At 39.7% G+C, this 16,017-nt stretch overlaps 2 protein-coding genes across 2 annotated transcripts in view; both read right to left on the reverse strand.

The window, feature by feature from the left end:
- The window catches only part of LOC107654985 (mineralocorticoid receptor-like), a 77,591-nt gene extending 67,740 nt beyond the window's left edge, over positions 1–9,851 (reverse strand). Inside the window, exon 1 of the mRNA XM_016442366.1 lies at positions 8,070–9,851. Coding sequence (XP_016297852.1) covers positions 8,070–9,832 — 1,763 coding nt within the window. The 5' untranslated portion in view covers positions 9,833–9,851. The remainder of the gene's footprint in view (positions 1–8,069) is intronic.
- A 2,002-nt stretch (positions 9,852–11,853) lies between these two features.
- Positions 11,854–15,915, reverse strand: LOC107655110 (mineralocorticoid receptor-like). The gene is made up of 2 exons (XM_016442531.1): positions 15,521–15,915; positions 11,854–13,241 (listed from the first exon to the last, which is right to left on the reverse strand). Exon 2 carries the CDS (start codon positions 13,219–13,221, stop codon positions 11,854–11,856), a length of 1,368 nt encoding a protein of 455 aa, XP_016298017.1. The 5' UTR covers positions 13,222–13,241; positions 15,521–15,915.
- Between the last annotated feature and the right edge of the window lie 102 nt (positions 15,916–16,017).

Raw genomic sequence — 16,017 nt, forward strand, 5'->3', positions numbered from 1 at the left:
GGACACAGTTTTTGTTTTATTCAGCTGTATTTACTCAGTGCAACTTATAACATCCAAGTGAAAGATATAACACCATGTCAGAAAAAAAAAAAACCCAGAATCACTGAGTTGGAAAAAGGTTCACCCCCACCCTCCTAAAAATGACTTCTAAACTCAATCAGTTGTAGCTAATCACCTTCACACTTCACTTGACTTTCAACTGTGATCTGCTGTGGTCATTTTGATTAGCTCAGCATGAAAAGAGCTTTCCTGGAGCATTTCAGTCCTTGGTAGTGTAACCGAAGCAAACAATCAACTATGGGTGGCAAGGCACTGTCAAAAGATATCCGGGATAAAGTTGTGGACAGGCTGGAGATGGATACAAAAAAGTTTCAAAGGCTTTATCAATGCCCAGAAGCACAGTGAAGTCTATTATTAAGAAGTGGAAGATATTTGGTAAAACACAGACCCTCCCTGCATCAGGACGTCGCTCCGAGTCCAAACTGGATGAAAGAGCCAGGAGGAAACTGGTCAGAGAGGCAACCAAGAGGCCTACAGCAACTCTGAAGCAGTTGCAGGAATTTATGACAAAGTGTAGTCGTGTGCATGTGACAACAATATTACAAATTCTCCACAAATGTGGCTTGTATGGGAGGGTTGCAAGAAAAAAAGCCATGAAGCAGTTGTAGGAATTTATGACAAAGAGTGGTCATTGTGTGCATGTGACAACAATATCACAAATTCTCCACAAATGTGGCTTGTATGGGAGGGTTGCAAGAAAAATCCACTCCTCAAGAAAGACCACATGCAGTCATGACTGAGCTTTTCCAAAACGCACCTTGAAGATTCTGAGGCAGATGAGACTGTAATTGAATTATTTGGCCTCAACACCAAACGATATGTCTGGCGGAAATCCAATCTAGCTCACAATCCAAATAACAGCATTCCTACAGTAAAACATGGAGGCGGTAATGTCCTGTGATGGGGGTGTTTCTCTGCAGCAGGGACTGGAGCACTTGTCAGGATAGAAGGAAAAATGAATGGGGCAAAATACTGTCAAATTCTTGAGGAATATCTGCTGCCCTCTGCCAGAAAGTTGTCAATGGGAAGAAGGTTTACCTCCCAGCATGACAATGACCCAAAGCACACAGCAAAACTCACAACACAGTGGTTGAAGAAGAAAAAGGTGAATGTCCTTGAATGGCCTAGTCAGAGTCCAGACCCAGATTTAACTGAACTTGAGCAGTTCTGCAAAGAAGAGTGGGCAAATAAGTCTAGATGTGCAAAGCTATTAGAGACATATCCCAACAGACTAAAGGCTGTAATTAAAGCAAAAGGTTCAACAAAATACAGACCCAAGGGGGTGATCCTTTTTCCAACTCATGGATTCTGTAAATACAGCTCGATAAAACAAAAAATGTGTCTGTCTTCATTTCAGGCTGCAAAGTCGTAATCACTCATGAGAAATAAATTCGTAATTGCTAGAAATTACAAGAAATAAAGTAACAATTGTTTAAAATTAGAAAAAAAGTCACAATGTGAAATATAAAGTTGCAATTTCATGTGAAGTACAGTGAGTTGTAGTTATGTGAGATGAAGTCATAAACATGAGAAATTAATTCACAATTACGATACATGGTTACATTATGACAAATAAAGTCATAACTGTTTAAAATAAGAAATAAAGGCACACTCTTCAATATAAATTCATACTGCATAATTTCGCAATAGTGAGGTATAGTTACATTACAAGAAATTAACTCACAGCTGTAAGTAAGTTGCAAGAGTGAGATATAAAGTCACATTGTGAGACAATGACACAATTGGCAGATTGCAAGCTGCCGTACGAGAAATAAAATTGCAGTTGTGACTTGTGAGATATAAAATTCCAGTTTCCTTACTATTTTTACTCCAAGGAAACAAGCTTTCTTAAAACTGTGCTTAATACCTGTAAAGATTCACATGTTGCTGTTTTAACCCCACATACCATTTTTCTTTCCTGTAATAGAAGCCACTGAACTTCCTGCTGAGGTTTACTCTTGTAGTTGAGGCTGCACTGCTGATGTGTACACTTGATATTTTGTCTTTTCTATAAAGTGCCATCTGACACCTTCCCGTGTCTTTTTACCTGCTGGTTCTGTGTGTCACTGGCTGTCGCCAGGACATGCAACGTTTATTTGTGAACCCAGTGACTTGTAGCTCAGTCACGTCACAAAGGCTTTTCATTTTTATGGGCGCAACTCAAGACCCAACAAAACCCAACGGAGCTTGTGTTTGTTTCCCACAAATGAGTTCAGAGGGAGGTGGGGGGGATCTAAGTTTGCTTTCTAGGCCACGTCTGATGCCACAGTGTTGACCATTTTGAAAGATGTATCAAGCATACTAAAGGTATGGTCGGCCTGTGTGAGTGTAGCAAGGTAAAATGCATTTAGAAAGTATTCTTGCTCCTTGCTTCCCCCCCACTTTGTCAGAAACTCAAGCTGAAAAATTACCCTTCAAAGTCAAAGTGCTGTTTGATTAATGGCTTCCACATTTGTCAATCAATCCAAACCACATGCCTGATACACCTGGTTTCATCCAGAAACCGAAACTGCTTTTGACTGTGCTAAAGGTTTTTCACAACTTAAGCAACCTACAATTTGACGTGAATGATCAAGTTACTCTTTTCTTTGTGCAGTCATGCAGAGCTAACAACAGAAAACTGCAGCACTGTGACTCTCCGTGAGAAGTATCTGAGGTCACATGACCTGCCTATGCAGCGCTATTGATTCAAATGAATCAAAGAATTCATTCAAATAACACTCTGGATTGTTTGTGAAGTCTCGGTGTCAGCTTGCAACTCACGGCTTGAAAGAATTTGATTGTATTCTCTACTGAATCCTTATAAGGAACAATCACGTGTATGAATTCATAACTCAGATCATATTTGTATTAATTACAGTTTTGGAACTCACGTGTACATTACAGAACTGACTTAAATTGTCATTTTCAGTACAATAGTCTCTCTGCCAAGTTGTCTGTACAAAGTGTTTACACAATAATTTATAGTCACTTATATAAAGACACTTCTTAGTTAAGGTGATAGATAAAGATGATTTACATCTTACTGTCATGATTTTTTTTTCAAGGGTTTGTTGTGTTATTTAGTGTGTGGCTTGGCCACATACTAGTAAATAATAGAGATCTTAATCATTGTGAAGAATTGGTACTGGTGTAATGTGGGTAGATATGCCAGGACTACCTTGAAAGAATCTGGCCCAGCATCAACAAATGCTATTTGAGGAAGAAGTTCAAATGAGGACAGCCATTACAAACTCAAAATCCCAAGCATACAGTAGCTGCACTTTTAATAGAGTGCAAAGCAAACTTGTGTGAGCATGTGTGTGTGTTGGATTCAAGAGAATTTAACACCCTTTACAATAGGCCAACTATTAGTTTGCTATTGGCAACATTATAATGGAAATCAATTGAAGTACAACAAACTCTTAATTTTCTACATGTCATCATACATCGTGATACAGTATCATTATTTAGAATAAAGAAACTTTGCCATTAATATTTCATCTGAAATATACAGTACTGTAGTTGTATATCATAAAAAACTGCCTGCAAACTTACTACTCTAAATTGCAGCAAAGCAGAATTCCAAACATTTTCTGCTTTATATTAATGTATCTGTGGACTGCATTTTTTTTGGTATTGCTGGATTAATTATTTGTTTTATTCACCCACATTTAGGAGATTAGGCTACCTAGCATGCTAGATTAACCCTATACTGTTGCATGCTTCAAGAGATAGTTCACCCCAAAATGAAGATATTATTATTGACTCATGTCAATCCAAACCTGTATGAACTTATTTCTTCTGCAGAACACAAAAGAATGTATTTTGAAGAATGTTGGTAACAAACAGTTACCACTGACTTCCACTGTAAACGCATTTCTCAAAATATCATCTGTTGTGTTCAGAAGAAATGAAGTCATTCAGGTTTGACACGACTTGAGTGCGAGTAAATTATCACAGAATTTCATTTTTTTGGGGTGAACTACCCCTTTAAAAAAACACTAAAACTTTTTTAAAAGTTAGAAAAGTCTTTAGTAAGGGGTGAGCAGGTGTGTAGAAATGACTTCCTACACAATTAAGTTTTGTAAAGTTTGGGATTAAATTGACAGGTAGAACTGCAAAACAATACTGATCTCCACAGACATTTGTTTCTCCCAAATAAGTATTAAAATAGTTTCCAACACTTTTCTCTCAGGTGCAGGATCCAGAGGAAACTCTATACATACTCCCCAAACTTCCCACTTCCTTTTCCCACTTCTTTCTATTTCTGCTTCCCGTCACAAATGAACAGAGGTGTTGTCCCTGTCTGCAGCCCATCATGCAGAGGGCCAGATCTTGTGAGGTTGGGATTTAATTGGTATATTAGTATCCAGCCACGTCCAAATTTAACAAATTTACGCTGGCCATTCATTTTGTAGAAGAACATACAATTAAGAGCTCATTAGTGCTCTCACTGGGATATGCCCTTTCATCTGCTGGAGGAACATTGAGAGTTGGCCTAACTCCAGAGCAAAGACCTCTCTTCCTCCTGCACTGCTGTTTCCTTAACATGCCTCCTCTGGCATACTCAGTCCAGCCATGTGGAATTCTGCTTTATAAAGAATATTTATTCCTTATATTATTAATATTTAAAACATACATTCTTAAGATTTTTTTTTTTTTACAGTTTTATCATGCTCCTTCAATTTAAAGTAGCCTATATTTCTTGACAATGTAGTGGACAATGTTCTGTTTGGTAAGGGTTAACTGTGTTTTATTTATTTATTTATTTGTTTGTTTGTTTATTTATTTTGAATGACTATGCAATATTGTATAGAGTCTGTGCTTCAGCCTAATTTTAGCTTGTCTTAAGCTGAGTGTCCTATATGAATGGCTCTTTCTCATTCTGTTCTACCGCTCTGGGTAAGTGCAGTTTGAAATTCAGTGAAAATGTCACTGCGAGTGGTGTGACCTGTTGCCCTTTGCTATGCTGCATCACTCAATCGCATAATTTTGGTTAAAGGGGATTTCCATTCCTCTCTGTTAATACTCACTGTCAATCTTTCTTATTGTATTCAAACAACAAACGGCTTATTCTTTCACTTAGCATTTTAATAAAATGCATTCTACTGGTTATCAGGCATAGCTAAATTGTAAAAAAAAAAAAAATAATTTCATCATGTTTAACTTTTCAATAATTCTGTCATTTCTACTTGATATGATGAGATGTCACAGGTTCAACTAGATTGTCTTTACTACAATAACTACATTCAGAGTGGTTCCAAAAGGTGTAATGAACATATCACTGCAGGTTGTCATTTTGTCAGCATTTTTTTTCATTGTATAAAAGAAAAACAAAGGCAAGAAGAGATTTTCCTTTCACTACCATGCGCAGCTTGAAGGCACCAAACATGTTTCTCTCTCCCCATCCCCACTTTACTGCCTATGCCATTTTCTCACTGTTTTTTTTTTTTTTTTGAGTTGTAACATAATTAATTCAATAATGTCTTATAGTTAATGCTGATATCAAAGATCTGTGTCTACCAAAGGACTCCTATGATGAACCTATAATGTCCTATGAAGGAGGCAACATAAAAAAGAAACATTAGAGAAAGGCAGGGAAAACAAAAATAAAACTAAAAGAAAGTGTGGAAACGCAGAGAGATATTGACTGACCAGGTGTAATGTGTGATGTTGAGGGCCAGCTGGGGCCGACGTGGCAGTGAGCCATCCCTCCTCTGACTGTCATCTACTCTGACATTCTGGCTAAGCTGGATGTCATTAGGATGAGGGTGACTTTGATCCTGCCAGCAGTGATGTGACTCCCACTATATAGGTTGCCTTCAAAGTAAACTGCTGTATCATTGTAACTTTCATAGCTTGTTATCTACATTTGTAGTCCTTTTTACTCATACCTGACTGACATCCCCCTAGAACCTGAATATTAACCTATCAATTACAAATGGAAAATGGTTTTAGATCAGCCACCGCCTTCCGCCTCTTTCACTCAGTCATGGTTTGTTCAGTGTGTTAGTTATTGATTTAAACTCAGTGACAGCACAGAACCATTGAGAAAGACAGGGAGTGGGAGATAGTGAGAACATCAAAATTGTGCTATACCCAAAGGCAAATTATTATGAGTGTCAAGGTTTTGAGTAAAAATAAAAATGGATTTGTCTTTATCATAGATACCCCATGTCAACTTGTTTGCAGGATTGTGTATGTATACAGTAAAAAAGTTTGGGGTCAGTAAGATTTTTTTTTTTTTTTAATAAATGAAATGTTTCTTAAACTCCAAACAAACGTATTAGACTGATTTCTGAATGATCATGTGACAATGAAGACTGGAGTAATGGCAGTTGATAATTCAGCTTTGCCATCACAGGAATAAATTATATTTTAAAGGGGTCATATGATGCTTTTTTAAAGATCATTATTTTGTGTATTTGGTGTCTAGTCTTGGTGAGCATGAGAGACTACTGTCAAAAACAGAAAATTAACAATTAAATATCAGTATGCTACGTAAATCATAAACTTAAATAATTCACTGCAGCCTAGTAGCCAGTCAGAAGGGACTGCTTCATAATAGATGGTGCTACAGTAATGAGCTCAACTTGAATCCACACTCATAAGTAAACTGGAAAAAAAAAATTGACCTGTTTAAATGACATACAAGTTAGACTCATAACTATAGCGCTTTAGCCAAAAAAATACAGAATGCCAGAATAATTACAGAAAGCTACAAACCTACATACAACTGACATATTTACATTTTCTCGTTAGCAAACTTAGCATTACATATTTTCCGATATCATTAGGGTGGTAAAAAAGACACACTATTTTGAATGAGTGCTTGGCTGACTGTTTCACAGGACATCTGGGATGGGGTGAAAATCATTAGCTATACTGCTAGAGCTCGGCTAGCTGTAATTGCCTTGTCTTAGAATAGCATCAAATGAACACATTCTGAAAAGGGGGTTCAATGTATCACTCAGTTAACTCTGCAAACTTCTGACTCTTATAAAGTTTTGACTGTCAGATGGGATATGCTTTATAGAACTGTTTAGGGCTTCCTGCACGTTGCAAGCTTGTTAAAGAAATTATGCAACCATATAATTTAAAGTCTGGTAAGAAAAACATTTATGACTTGAGTAATTGGCAAGGATTTCCTAAGGCCCACTACGGTTGATTCAGCATTCACATGGCAATGGCTATAATGGACAAGGTCACAAAAAAAAAGTCTCGTCCTCATGTTAATTGGACACTACATATCCAGTTCTGCTTTATTTTTCATTTAGCATTGAAGCACTGGGTTAAAAAAAAAAATCAGTTTCTTGATGAAAATCAGCTCAAATGATTAAGTAGGCAACTTCCTGTCTTGTTCGATCTCTCCCATTGTTTGTTTAAAAGTCTTTCATACAAACTGCTTGTTTATCATTGTTTCTGAGCGAAAGGTACTTGACCTACCATTAATTATGTATGACACCGGTGCATAATGATTAGACTCAATAACAAGATGTATTTCATTGCACAAGATTTTCCAAGGCCTTCAGATAACAATACAGTAAGTTATGTTTATGTTCACAGACACAGACAAAGTTCTGATAAGAAGGAAACTTTGCTTCCCTCCTATGTGGAGCTTAGTAGGACACTTGCCACTTGTAGTGTTGGGTTGAGATTACATGCTGGTCAACCTTTTAAGTGTAGATTTAGTGCACCACAAAACCGGCAAGAGTACCGTCTTCCCATTAGGGTGGACAGGATGTTTCAAGTGCAAACCATTTGTCTGGCAGCTAATTATATCGACTGGGAGCTTCCAGACAAACACAATTGATTTAGCCTAATTTTAGCAAATGGTCTCCATAGCATTTGTAACTTTTGCTTAATTCTCACATGGTTTCATATGTTCTTTGTCCTTCTTTTTTGGGGATAGGATTGATCTAATGTTTGAGTATAAAACAACAATACAACTTTGAAAAATATTTCAAAACACTGCCCTCAACATTTTGTTGCAACACATTAATAAAAACTCCCTGAGTGTGTCTTACCTTTCCATGTTTTCTGTAAGGAAGACTGAGCCTGGATAGCCATCCCCTCTGGCAGAGAGAGGCCCCTGTGACAGGCCTGGGCGAGTTTTCCACGTCTCCATTAATCCAGTAACTGGAGAAATTAGATTCAACAAGGGGTTTGTCTGGTCCCTCAGATTATGGCGTGCAAACGACATTGTTCCTTGCGCTCCAATCTGGTAATGAAATGAATGTCCACCTGAATTAACGCCAACAATAGCCGACGTGGGAACATTATTATTTTCTTGGTAATAGCTGCCATCATTGGTTTCCTGTTTAATCCACTTGGGCAGGCCATTGTTAAGAAACACACCAGGTTCATAGTTGCCATTCAGAGACGAAACAGGAGGTCCCAAGATCCCAGAAAGACTATATTCGTCAATATTATCCCTCAAAGACAAGTATGTTGTCCCTGTAGAAGGAAAGCAGCCTAGAGAGTGCTGCGGCTCCACAAACTGAAGGTTCGAACATGTCACCTCTCTGTTTGGCTCTGTTTTAATGTCAGTTACGAAAGGAGAATGTGGCATGGCACTCTTGCTGCTGCCTAAGCACATACTCCTGTAATCAGTGCCAGGTTCGTTTTTGATATATTTGGCCACTCCCATAGCATCCAAGCCGATGTTAAATATTTCCCCATCCACATTCTCTACCTTCGGGAACTCAAATCCCTTGAAGTCATGCTCTCGGCTCTCAGGGCTGTTGACATCATTTTGCACTAGGCCCAATCCACTGGGAGGGCTACAGACCGAGAAGCCCCTGGATGAGTTCCTGGGACTGGACATGGTCATGCTGCCAACGGTGGGCGGACTGGAGATGGATGGTCTAATGTTACAGGTATGGCCTCCATTTGTTGTTGGGCTTGAGACGGATGATCTCATGTTGGTGTTACAGGAAAGCGGCGAGCACACACTACCTATACTATGAGGGCTGGAAACTGGAGACTTCATTACACTGAGCGGACTAGCCAGTGGAGGTGACCCCACCATGCTGGACTTTACAGGGCTACAGGTGTTGGGACTGGTGTGTTGACCTTGGGTCAAGTTTTTGCAGGCAGAAGCCAGCGTCGGACAATCAGAGTCAAAGAAGATGGGGCTGGTAGTGGATGACACCATGTTGTGTCCGGTAGGACTAGACATGGGTCCAGACCCATCAGTGCTGCACGAAAGAGCAGTGGCCAGTGCAGAGGGCACTGAGGCAGAGACCACACCGCACTCCTGAGGGCCACCATTGGGTAGCTGGGCCCCAGGTGGGAATGAAGCTGGGGGAGCTTTCATCTTTGGACTCCCAGTCATTTTGGACTGGCTGTCTTCAATTGCTCTCCCACAAAGAGGATACAGTTTCTCCGGGTTACCCTGCCCTCCTGCAGTACCCTGTTGGGCAAAGCTAAAGTCTGCCTCCCTGGCAGCATTCATGTACAAGCCCATAGACTCAGCAACTGTTTTGGAGAGCTCCTTTGAGTCTGTTTCTGACTTGCGGTTGTGTAAGGAGTTGTTAAAGGAGGGAAAAGGTAACGGTTGATTCTGGTTAACTCTAAGCATTGTTGTCTCTGTAGTTTTAAAGTTGTTGTCCTTGCAGGCAGACGGCACGTTAGGGGCATTGCTCGAGTTAACAATATCCATGAGCACGTCGCTGTTTGTCAAATTCTCTTCGGCAGAACAGCAGTACTCCATGGTGTTCGGCATCTGTGCCCATTTGCTTTCTGCATTTGCCCCTTCGCAGTAACTTTGGTATCTTTTAGTCTCCATACCTGGATCATTTGATAAACCTAATGGACCAATAAATTAGAGACATTTAGACTTTACAGACAAAATAGCAATATTTTGATTAGTACAAAGCAATTTCATTACTCTGACTGTCAAACCAAAGTGCACACATAATTATTATTCATTACTGGTTTAATGTGTCTATTTTTTGGAAAATGCATTACAGATATACTGTTTTCAGTTTTGTTATTACAAAGAAATGTATCATTTATTTATAAGTTTCATTGGGCTTTAAAACATCTTACCACAAATTTTTATATATTATTTTTTGCATTTAATACAGATATTATTTTGTTTGTTTTTTTATAACCAATTTCTATCCTCAGATGTAAATGGGATGCTAATTAAATGGTATTGCAAATGCCCTCTTCTTTAAAAATGTGGGAGCCACCCCTCTCTGTCAGACCACTGTGCATCCCCATCTTCTCCTGCTGAGATGTTTGGATTTGACCAATTACATCTTTACATGTTTTTACCAGCATGATATGTGAATCCACTATAAATTAGCAAATTTGTAAATTAACTGTGAAAGTCTTTGCTTTGAGAAGTGCTGGATCCTGGCACTGCCTCTGCAGACATCAAGAGCAGTGCTCCACATTCAAGGTAGTTTTCATGGAATTCACTCGCCCTCTCATTGAATATGAATTGTGACCTAGCAGGCAACTTTTTTTTCCAAGCAAATCCCTGTGCTTTACTTTGCCACACACTCTAACTTCAGCTGCTATATGTATGCACCATAAAACGTCCTTTACCTGCTAAAAGACAAAAATGTAGGAGGGATGGTAATAGGTCAAGTTCATAAAAATGTGCCTCTGCCCCTCATATACTGTACATCCACGGACATACAGTTCTATTATGTTCACAGTGTTAATGGCACTACTGTCAGGCAGTCTCATTACTGGTGATAATCTTCATCATGTATTTATTATAGTGTATAATAGAATGTGTCATTTCTTTGTTCTTTAATCCTTTGTTTATGGATTATTATTATTAGCAGTAGTATTTTATATTTCTAGTAAAGTAGAAGGGTATACAATTATTTATCTACTGTACATTATCTTTGAACATATGTTTATCTAACAAAAGTGAATCCTTCTGTCCCTCAGATGGCAACGATACAATGTAAGGACTCATTTCAGCAGTTACATTTAGTTATGTTAAATTGACAAATGTGTACACCTCCTGAAATTCCAAATGCCCCATAAGTAATTCATCTTGGTGCTGGCAGCCTAAACAGGCTTCCAAAAAAAAAAACTGTGGACTGAGACTTACAAAGCAGAGACAGCGTCAATGCAAAAATAACTAGTTTAAATCTGTAAACGGTGCAGGATTTAATGCATTGTGCATTTGTTTATTTTCACGTATGTAATGTGTTTTTTTTTTTAATGGCTTGGGGGAAAAAAAAAGTTAATTTCCCACACTGTTGACAGCACCAAGAGCATTAGGGGAGGGACTGAAGACGCAATAGAACCGCTGTGAGTTTAAACTGTCAGTCATGTACAGTACATATACAGACTTCTTTCACCATCTATACTAAGACGAGAACTGAGTAGTTCTTCTGTAGCAACATATAGCTCATTAGGCATCGCACTTTTCAAAGCAAAGTCATATGGTGATGACAGTGCTGCTTTAAACGTTTCACGTAGTTCGTTGTTTTTGTTTGGTCTCTTCTTTTTTCTCCCTATCGTCTTCTTCCCACGATACCGTACTTTAGCGTGCAACCGTTGGACAGAAGCAGACACACTGTCGTCAAGTTTATCACGCCACTCACAGATTGGTCCCGTCGCTCTGTCAGTCTTTTATTTATAAGCTTTGTAGCCACAATATTTCTACGACAATCATTCCAAACATCTTAATTACGAACTTAGTCAACTTTACGTGTAGGTTCGGATGCGTGAAATTTCATGCTGCATTGCACAGCGACCTCCAGAATGATGAATGTGACGCAGTTGTTTCTTCTGCAAAAGAGCCCCTGTTTAAATATCGTTGTTCATCACATGACGTCACTCAATATTATCCCTCAAAGACAAGTATGTTGTCCCTGTAGAAGGAAAGCAGCCTAGAGAGTGCTGCGGCTCCACAAACTGAAGGTTCGAACATGTCACCTCTCTGTTTGGCTCTGTTTTAATGTCAGTTACGAAAGGAGAATGTGGCATGGCACTCTTGCTGCTGCCTAAGCACATACTCCTGTAATCAGTGCCAGGTTCGTTTTTGATATATTTGGCCACTCCCATAGCATCCAAGCCGATGTTAAATATTTCCCCATCCACATTCTCTACCTTCGGGAACTCAAATCCCTTGAAGTCATGCTCTCGGCTCTCAGGGCTGTTGACATCATTTTGCACTAGGCCCAATCCACTGGGAGGGCTACAGACCGAGAAGCCCCTGGATGAGTTCCTGGGACTGGACATGGTCATGCTGCCAACGGTGGGCGGACTGGAGATGGATGGTCTAATGTTACAGGTATGGCCTCCATTTGTTGTTGGGCTTGAGACGGATGATCTCATGTTGGTGTTACAGGAAAGCGGCGAGCACACACTACCTATACTATGAGGGCTGGAAACTGGAGACTTCATTACACTGAGCGGACTAGCCAGTGGAGGTGACCCCACCATGCTGGACTTTACAGGGCTACAGGTGTTAGGGCTGGTGTGTTGACCCTGGATCAAGTTGGTGGGGGCAGAAGCCAGCGACGGACAATCAGAGTCAAAGAAGGTGGGGCTGGTAGTTGATGACACCATGTTGTGTCCGGTAGGACTAGACATGGGCCCAGACCCTTCAGTGCTGCATGAAAGAGTGGTGGCCAGTGCAGAGGGCACTGAGGCAGAGACCACAGCACACTCCTGAGGGCCACCATTGGGTAGCTGGGCCCCAGGTGGGAATGAAGCTGGGGGAGCTTTAATCTTTGGGCTCCCAGTCGTTCTGGACTGGCTGTCTTCATTTGCTCTCCCACAAAGAGGATACCGTTTCTGTGGGCTACCCTGCCCTCTTGCAGTCCCTTGTTGGGCAAAGCCAAAGTCTGCTTCCCTTGCAGCATTCATGTACAAGCCCATAGACTCAGCAACCGTTTTGGAGAGCTCCTTTGAGTCTGTTTCTGACTTGCGGTTGTGTAAGGAGTTGAAGGAGGAAAAAGGTAATGGTTGATTCTGGTTAACTCTAAGCATTGTTGTCTCTGTAGTTTTAAAGTTGCTGTCCTTGCAGACAGACGGCATGTTAGGGGCGTTGCTCGAGTTAACAATATCCATGAGCATGTCACTGTTTGTCAAATTCTCTTCTGCAGAACAGCAATACTCCATGGTGTTCGGCATTTGTGCCCATTTGTTTTCTGCATTTGCCCCTTCGCAGTAACTTTGGTATCTTTTAGTCTCCATACCTGGATCATTTGATAAACCTAATGGACCAATAAATTAGAGATATTTAGACTACAGTCAAAATAGCAGTATTCTGATTAGTACAAATAAATCTTATTACTCTGACTGTCAAACCAAATAGCACACAAAATTATTATTCATTACTGGTTTAATTTGACTATTTTTTGGAAAATTTATTACAGCTAGGTGGATGCTGCACACTGGTGGTGGTTGAGGAGAGACCCCCTCATATGACTGTAAAGTGCTTTGGGTGTACAGCAATACACTATAAAGCACTATATAAATGCCTCATTCATTCATTCATTCATTCAGATATACTACTTTTCAATTGTGTGATTACAAAGAAATGTATCCCCAGATCCTCAAATAGAGCTAATTAAATGGGATTGCAAATGACCTCTTCTTTATGTATGTGTTGGGGCCATCCCTCTCTGTCAGACTACTGTGCCTCCCCATTCTCTCCAGCTGAAATGTTTGTATTTAACCAAACTATTATATCTTTCCCACATGTTTTACTATGTTTTCCATCATGATGTGTGAATCCACTATAAATTAGTACATTTGTAAATGAACTGTGAAAGTCTTTGCTTTGAGCATTGCTGGATCCTGACACTGCCTCTGCAGACATAAGGTGCAGTGCTCCACATTCAAGGTGGTTTCACGAAATCCACTTGCCCCTCTCATTGAATATGAATTGTGAACTAGCAGGTAACTTTTTTTCCTAGCAAATCCCTGTGCTTCACATTTCTTTGTACTTTTAACTCTTTGTTTCTGGATTATTATTATTATTTTAAATTTCTAGAAGAGTGGTATAAAAATTAATTTAACCCTTCTGTCCTTCAACGATATGACGTAAAGATTCATTTTAGCAGTGTTACATTTAGTTATGATGAAGTGACAAATAAAAAACTGTGGACTGAGACTTACAACAGGTTTTAATGCATTGTGTATTCATTCAATTTCACGTATGTTTTTTTTTAATGGCTATGGCAAAAAAAAAAAAAGGTAATTTCCCACACTGTTGACAGCACCAAGAAGAGAAAGCAAATCGACCACCCACACGAGCATTATGGGAGGGACTGAAGACGCAATAGAACCGCTGTGAGTTTAAACTGTCAGTCATGTACAGTACATACAGGCTTCTTCTACCATCTATACAATCATGAATAGCTCTACAGACATACAGTTAGTTCATGAGGCATTGCACTTTTAAAAGCAAAGTCATAAGGTGATGAGAGTGCAGCTTTAAACGTTTGACGTAGTTCGTTGTTTTTGTTTTGGATTTTTTTCCTTGTCTTCTTCCCACGATACCGTACTTTAGCGTGCAACCATTGGACAGAAGCAGACAAACGGTCGCCTAGAGTTTATCACGCCACTCTCGGATTGGTCCTCTGTCAGTCTTTTATTTTTATAAGCTTTCTAGCCACAATATTTCTGCGACATTCTTTAAAACATGTGCAAAACGAACTTACTCTTTGCATAGTCTACAAAAACTTCGTCAACTTTACGTGTAGGTTTGGATGCGTGATATTTCATGCTGCATTGCACAGAGATCTCCAGAATGATGATTGTGACGCAGTTGTTTCTTCTGCAAAAGAGCTCCTGTTTAAATATCGTTGTGATGCGCTTTATTCATCACATGACGCCACGTGAAACAATTACGCATAAAAAAGTGAAATAAATATGTTTGCATGCATTTCCACAAGAATAAATCTTATTCGCCAGTGTTCTTACTGTCTGTGAACATCACAGTAATTATCGTGTCCCATCTGGCTGAATAAACTTAAGTTGCACTCAACTCTAGATGCACTAGCACGCGTACAGTAAATAAGACAGGATGATGTTAACGTTACGCGAAATAATACAAGCTGCTATTCCTTGAAGAACTTATAACGACGGAACGAAGGAGATCGTGCTAAGCGTTGATATAACTATTTAAAATTTGATGTAGGCTAAATTTGATGGAAAGCGTTAGCAATTGCGATGTGTTAAACAGCATTCACTGCTGCATGGATTTATGTATTTTATTTTATCTGATGCAAAGGATGTTAGTTAAGGATACATTATTGACGGAATCATTATATCAATTGCAATTTACATTGTTGTTGTTTTTTTCTGTTGTTTCTTTTCATTGCTTTAAAGTGCACTTCATGCACAGCACAGGTCCTGTCAAGTTAAGCATCGCGTGTCACAAATGTACAAGTTTTAGACCAGTTTTAAACTCGTCTGCATTTATAGTAGCTCATATATAGAGGACTGCTCCGTTCTCCAGCGATATAATAATAATAAGACATCTTACCGTAATTACGACATCCAATTGTGACAGTTAACTCTACTGCTGGTCACTAGTAATCCAATGGACAGAACGGAGCAAATGACACTAAACCGTGCCGTTAAGTTGTGTTTAGAAGTATTCCCAGTGTTGCGACTGCTTGCATGTAGCCTACTAGTTTCAGTTGTGACAGCTGAACGCACAGCTCACTGCCGCGCTCATGACGCGAGATCCTTAACTACAACGCATTGTACGCGTACAGCAGTCAACAGCGACTTCACCGAAACGTCCTGTCGTTTGTTTTCTGTTTACGTGCACATTGCTACTAGATTGTTGAAAGCGCCCAACTGAAGACTAATACAAACAGCGGAGGACTCAGACAGACTTGCGTAGAGACGTCATTGTGTGCACATGGACCCTCCTACTGCAATGAGAGCTCGGGTGGGAGGGGGCGATGGGTGCGCTCAGGTATATATACGGCTCTCCATCCAGAAGTAGGGCAAGGTAGTTTGATTACGCAGCCG

Source organism: Sinocyclocheilus anshuiensis, unplaced genomic scaffold (assembly GCF_001515605.1).
Source record: "Sinocyclocheilus anshuiensis isolate Anshui unplaced genomic scaffold, SAMN03320099.WGS_v1.1 scaffold1231, whole genome shotgun sequence".
In the NCBI taxonomy this organism is placed as follows: Eukaryota; Metazoa; Chordata; class Actinopteri; order Cypriniformes; family Cyprinidae; genus Sinocyclocheilus; species Sinocyclocheilus anshuiensis.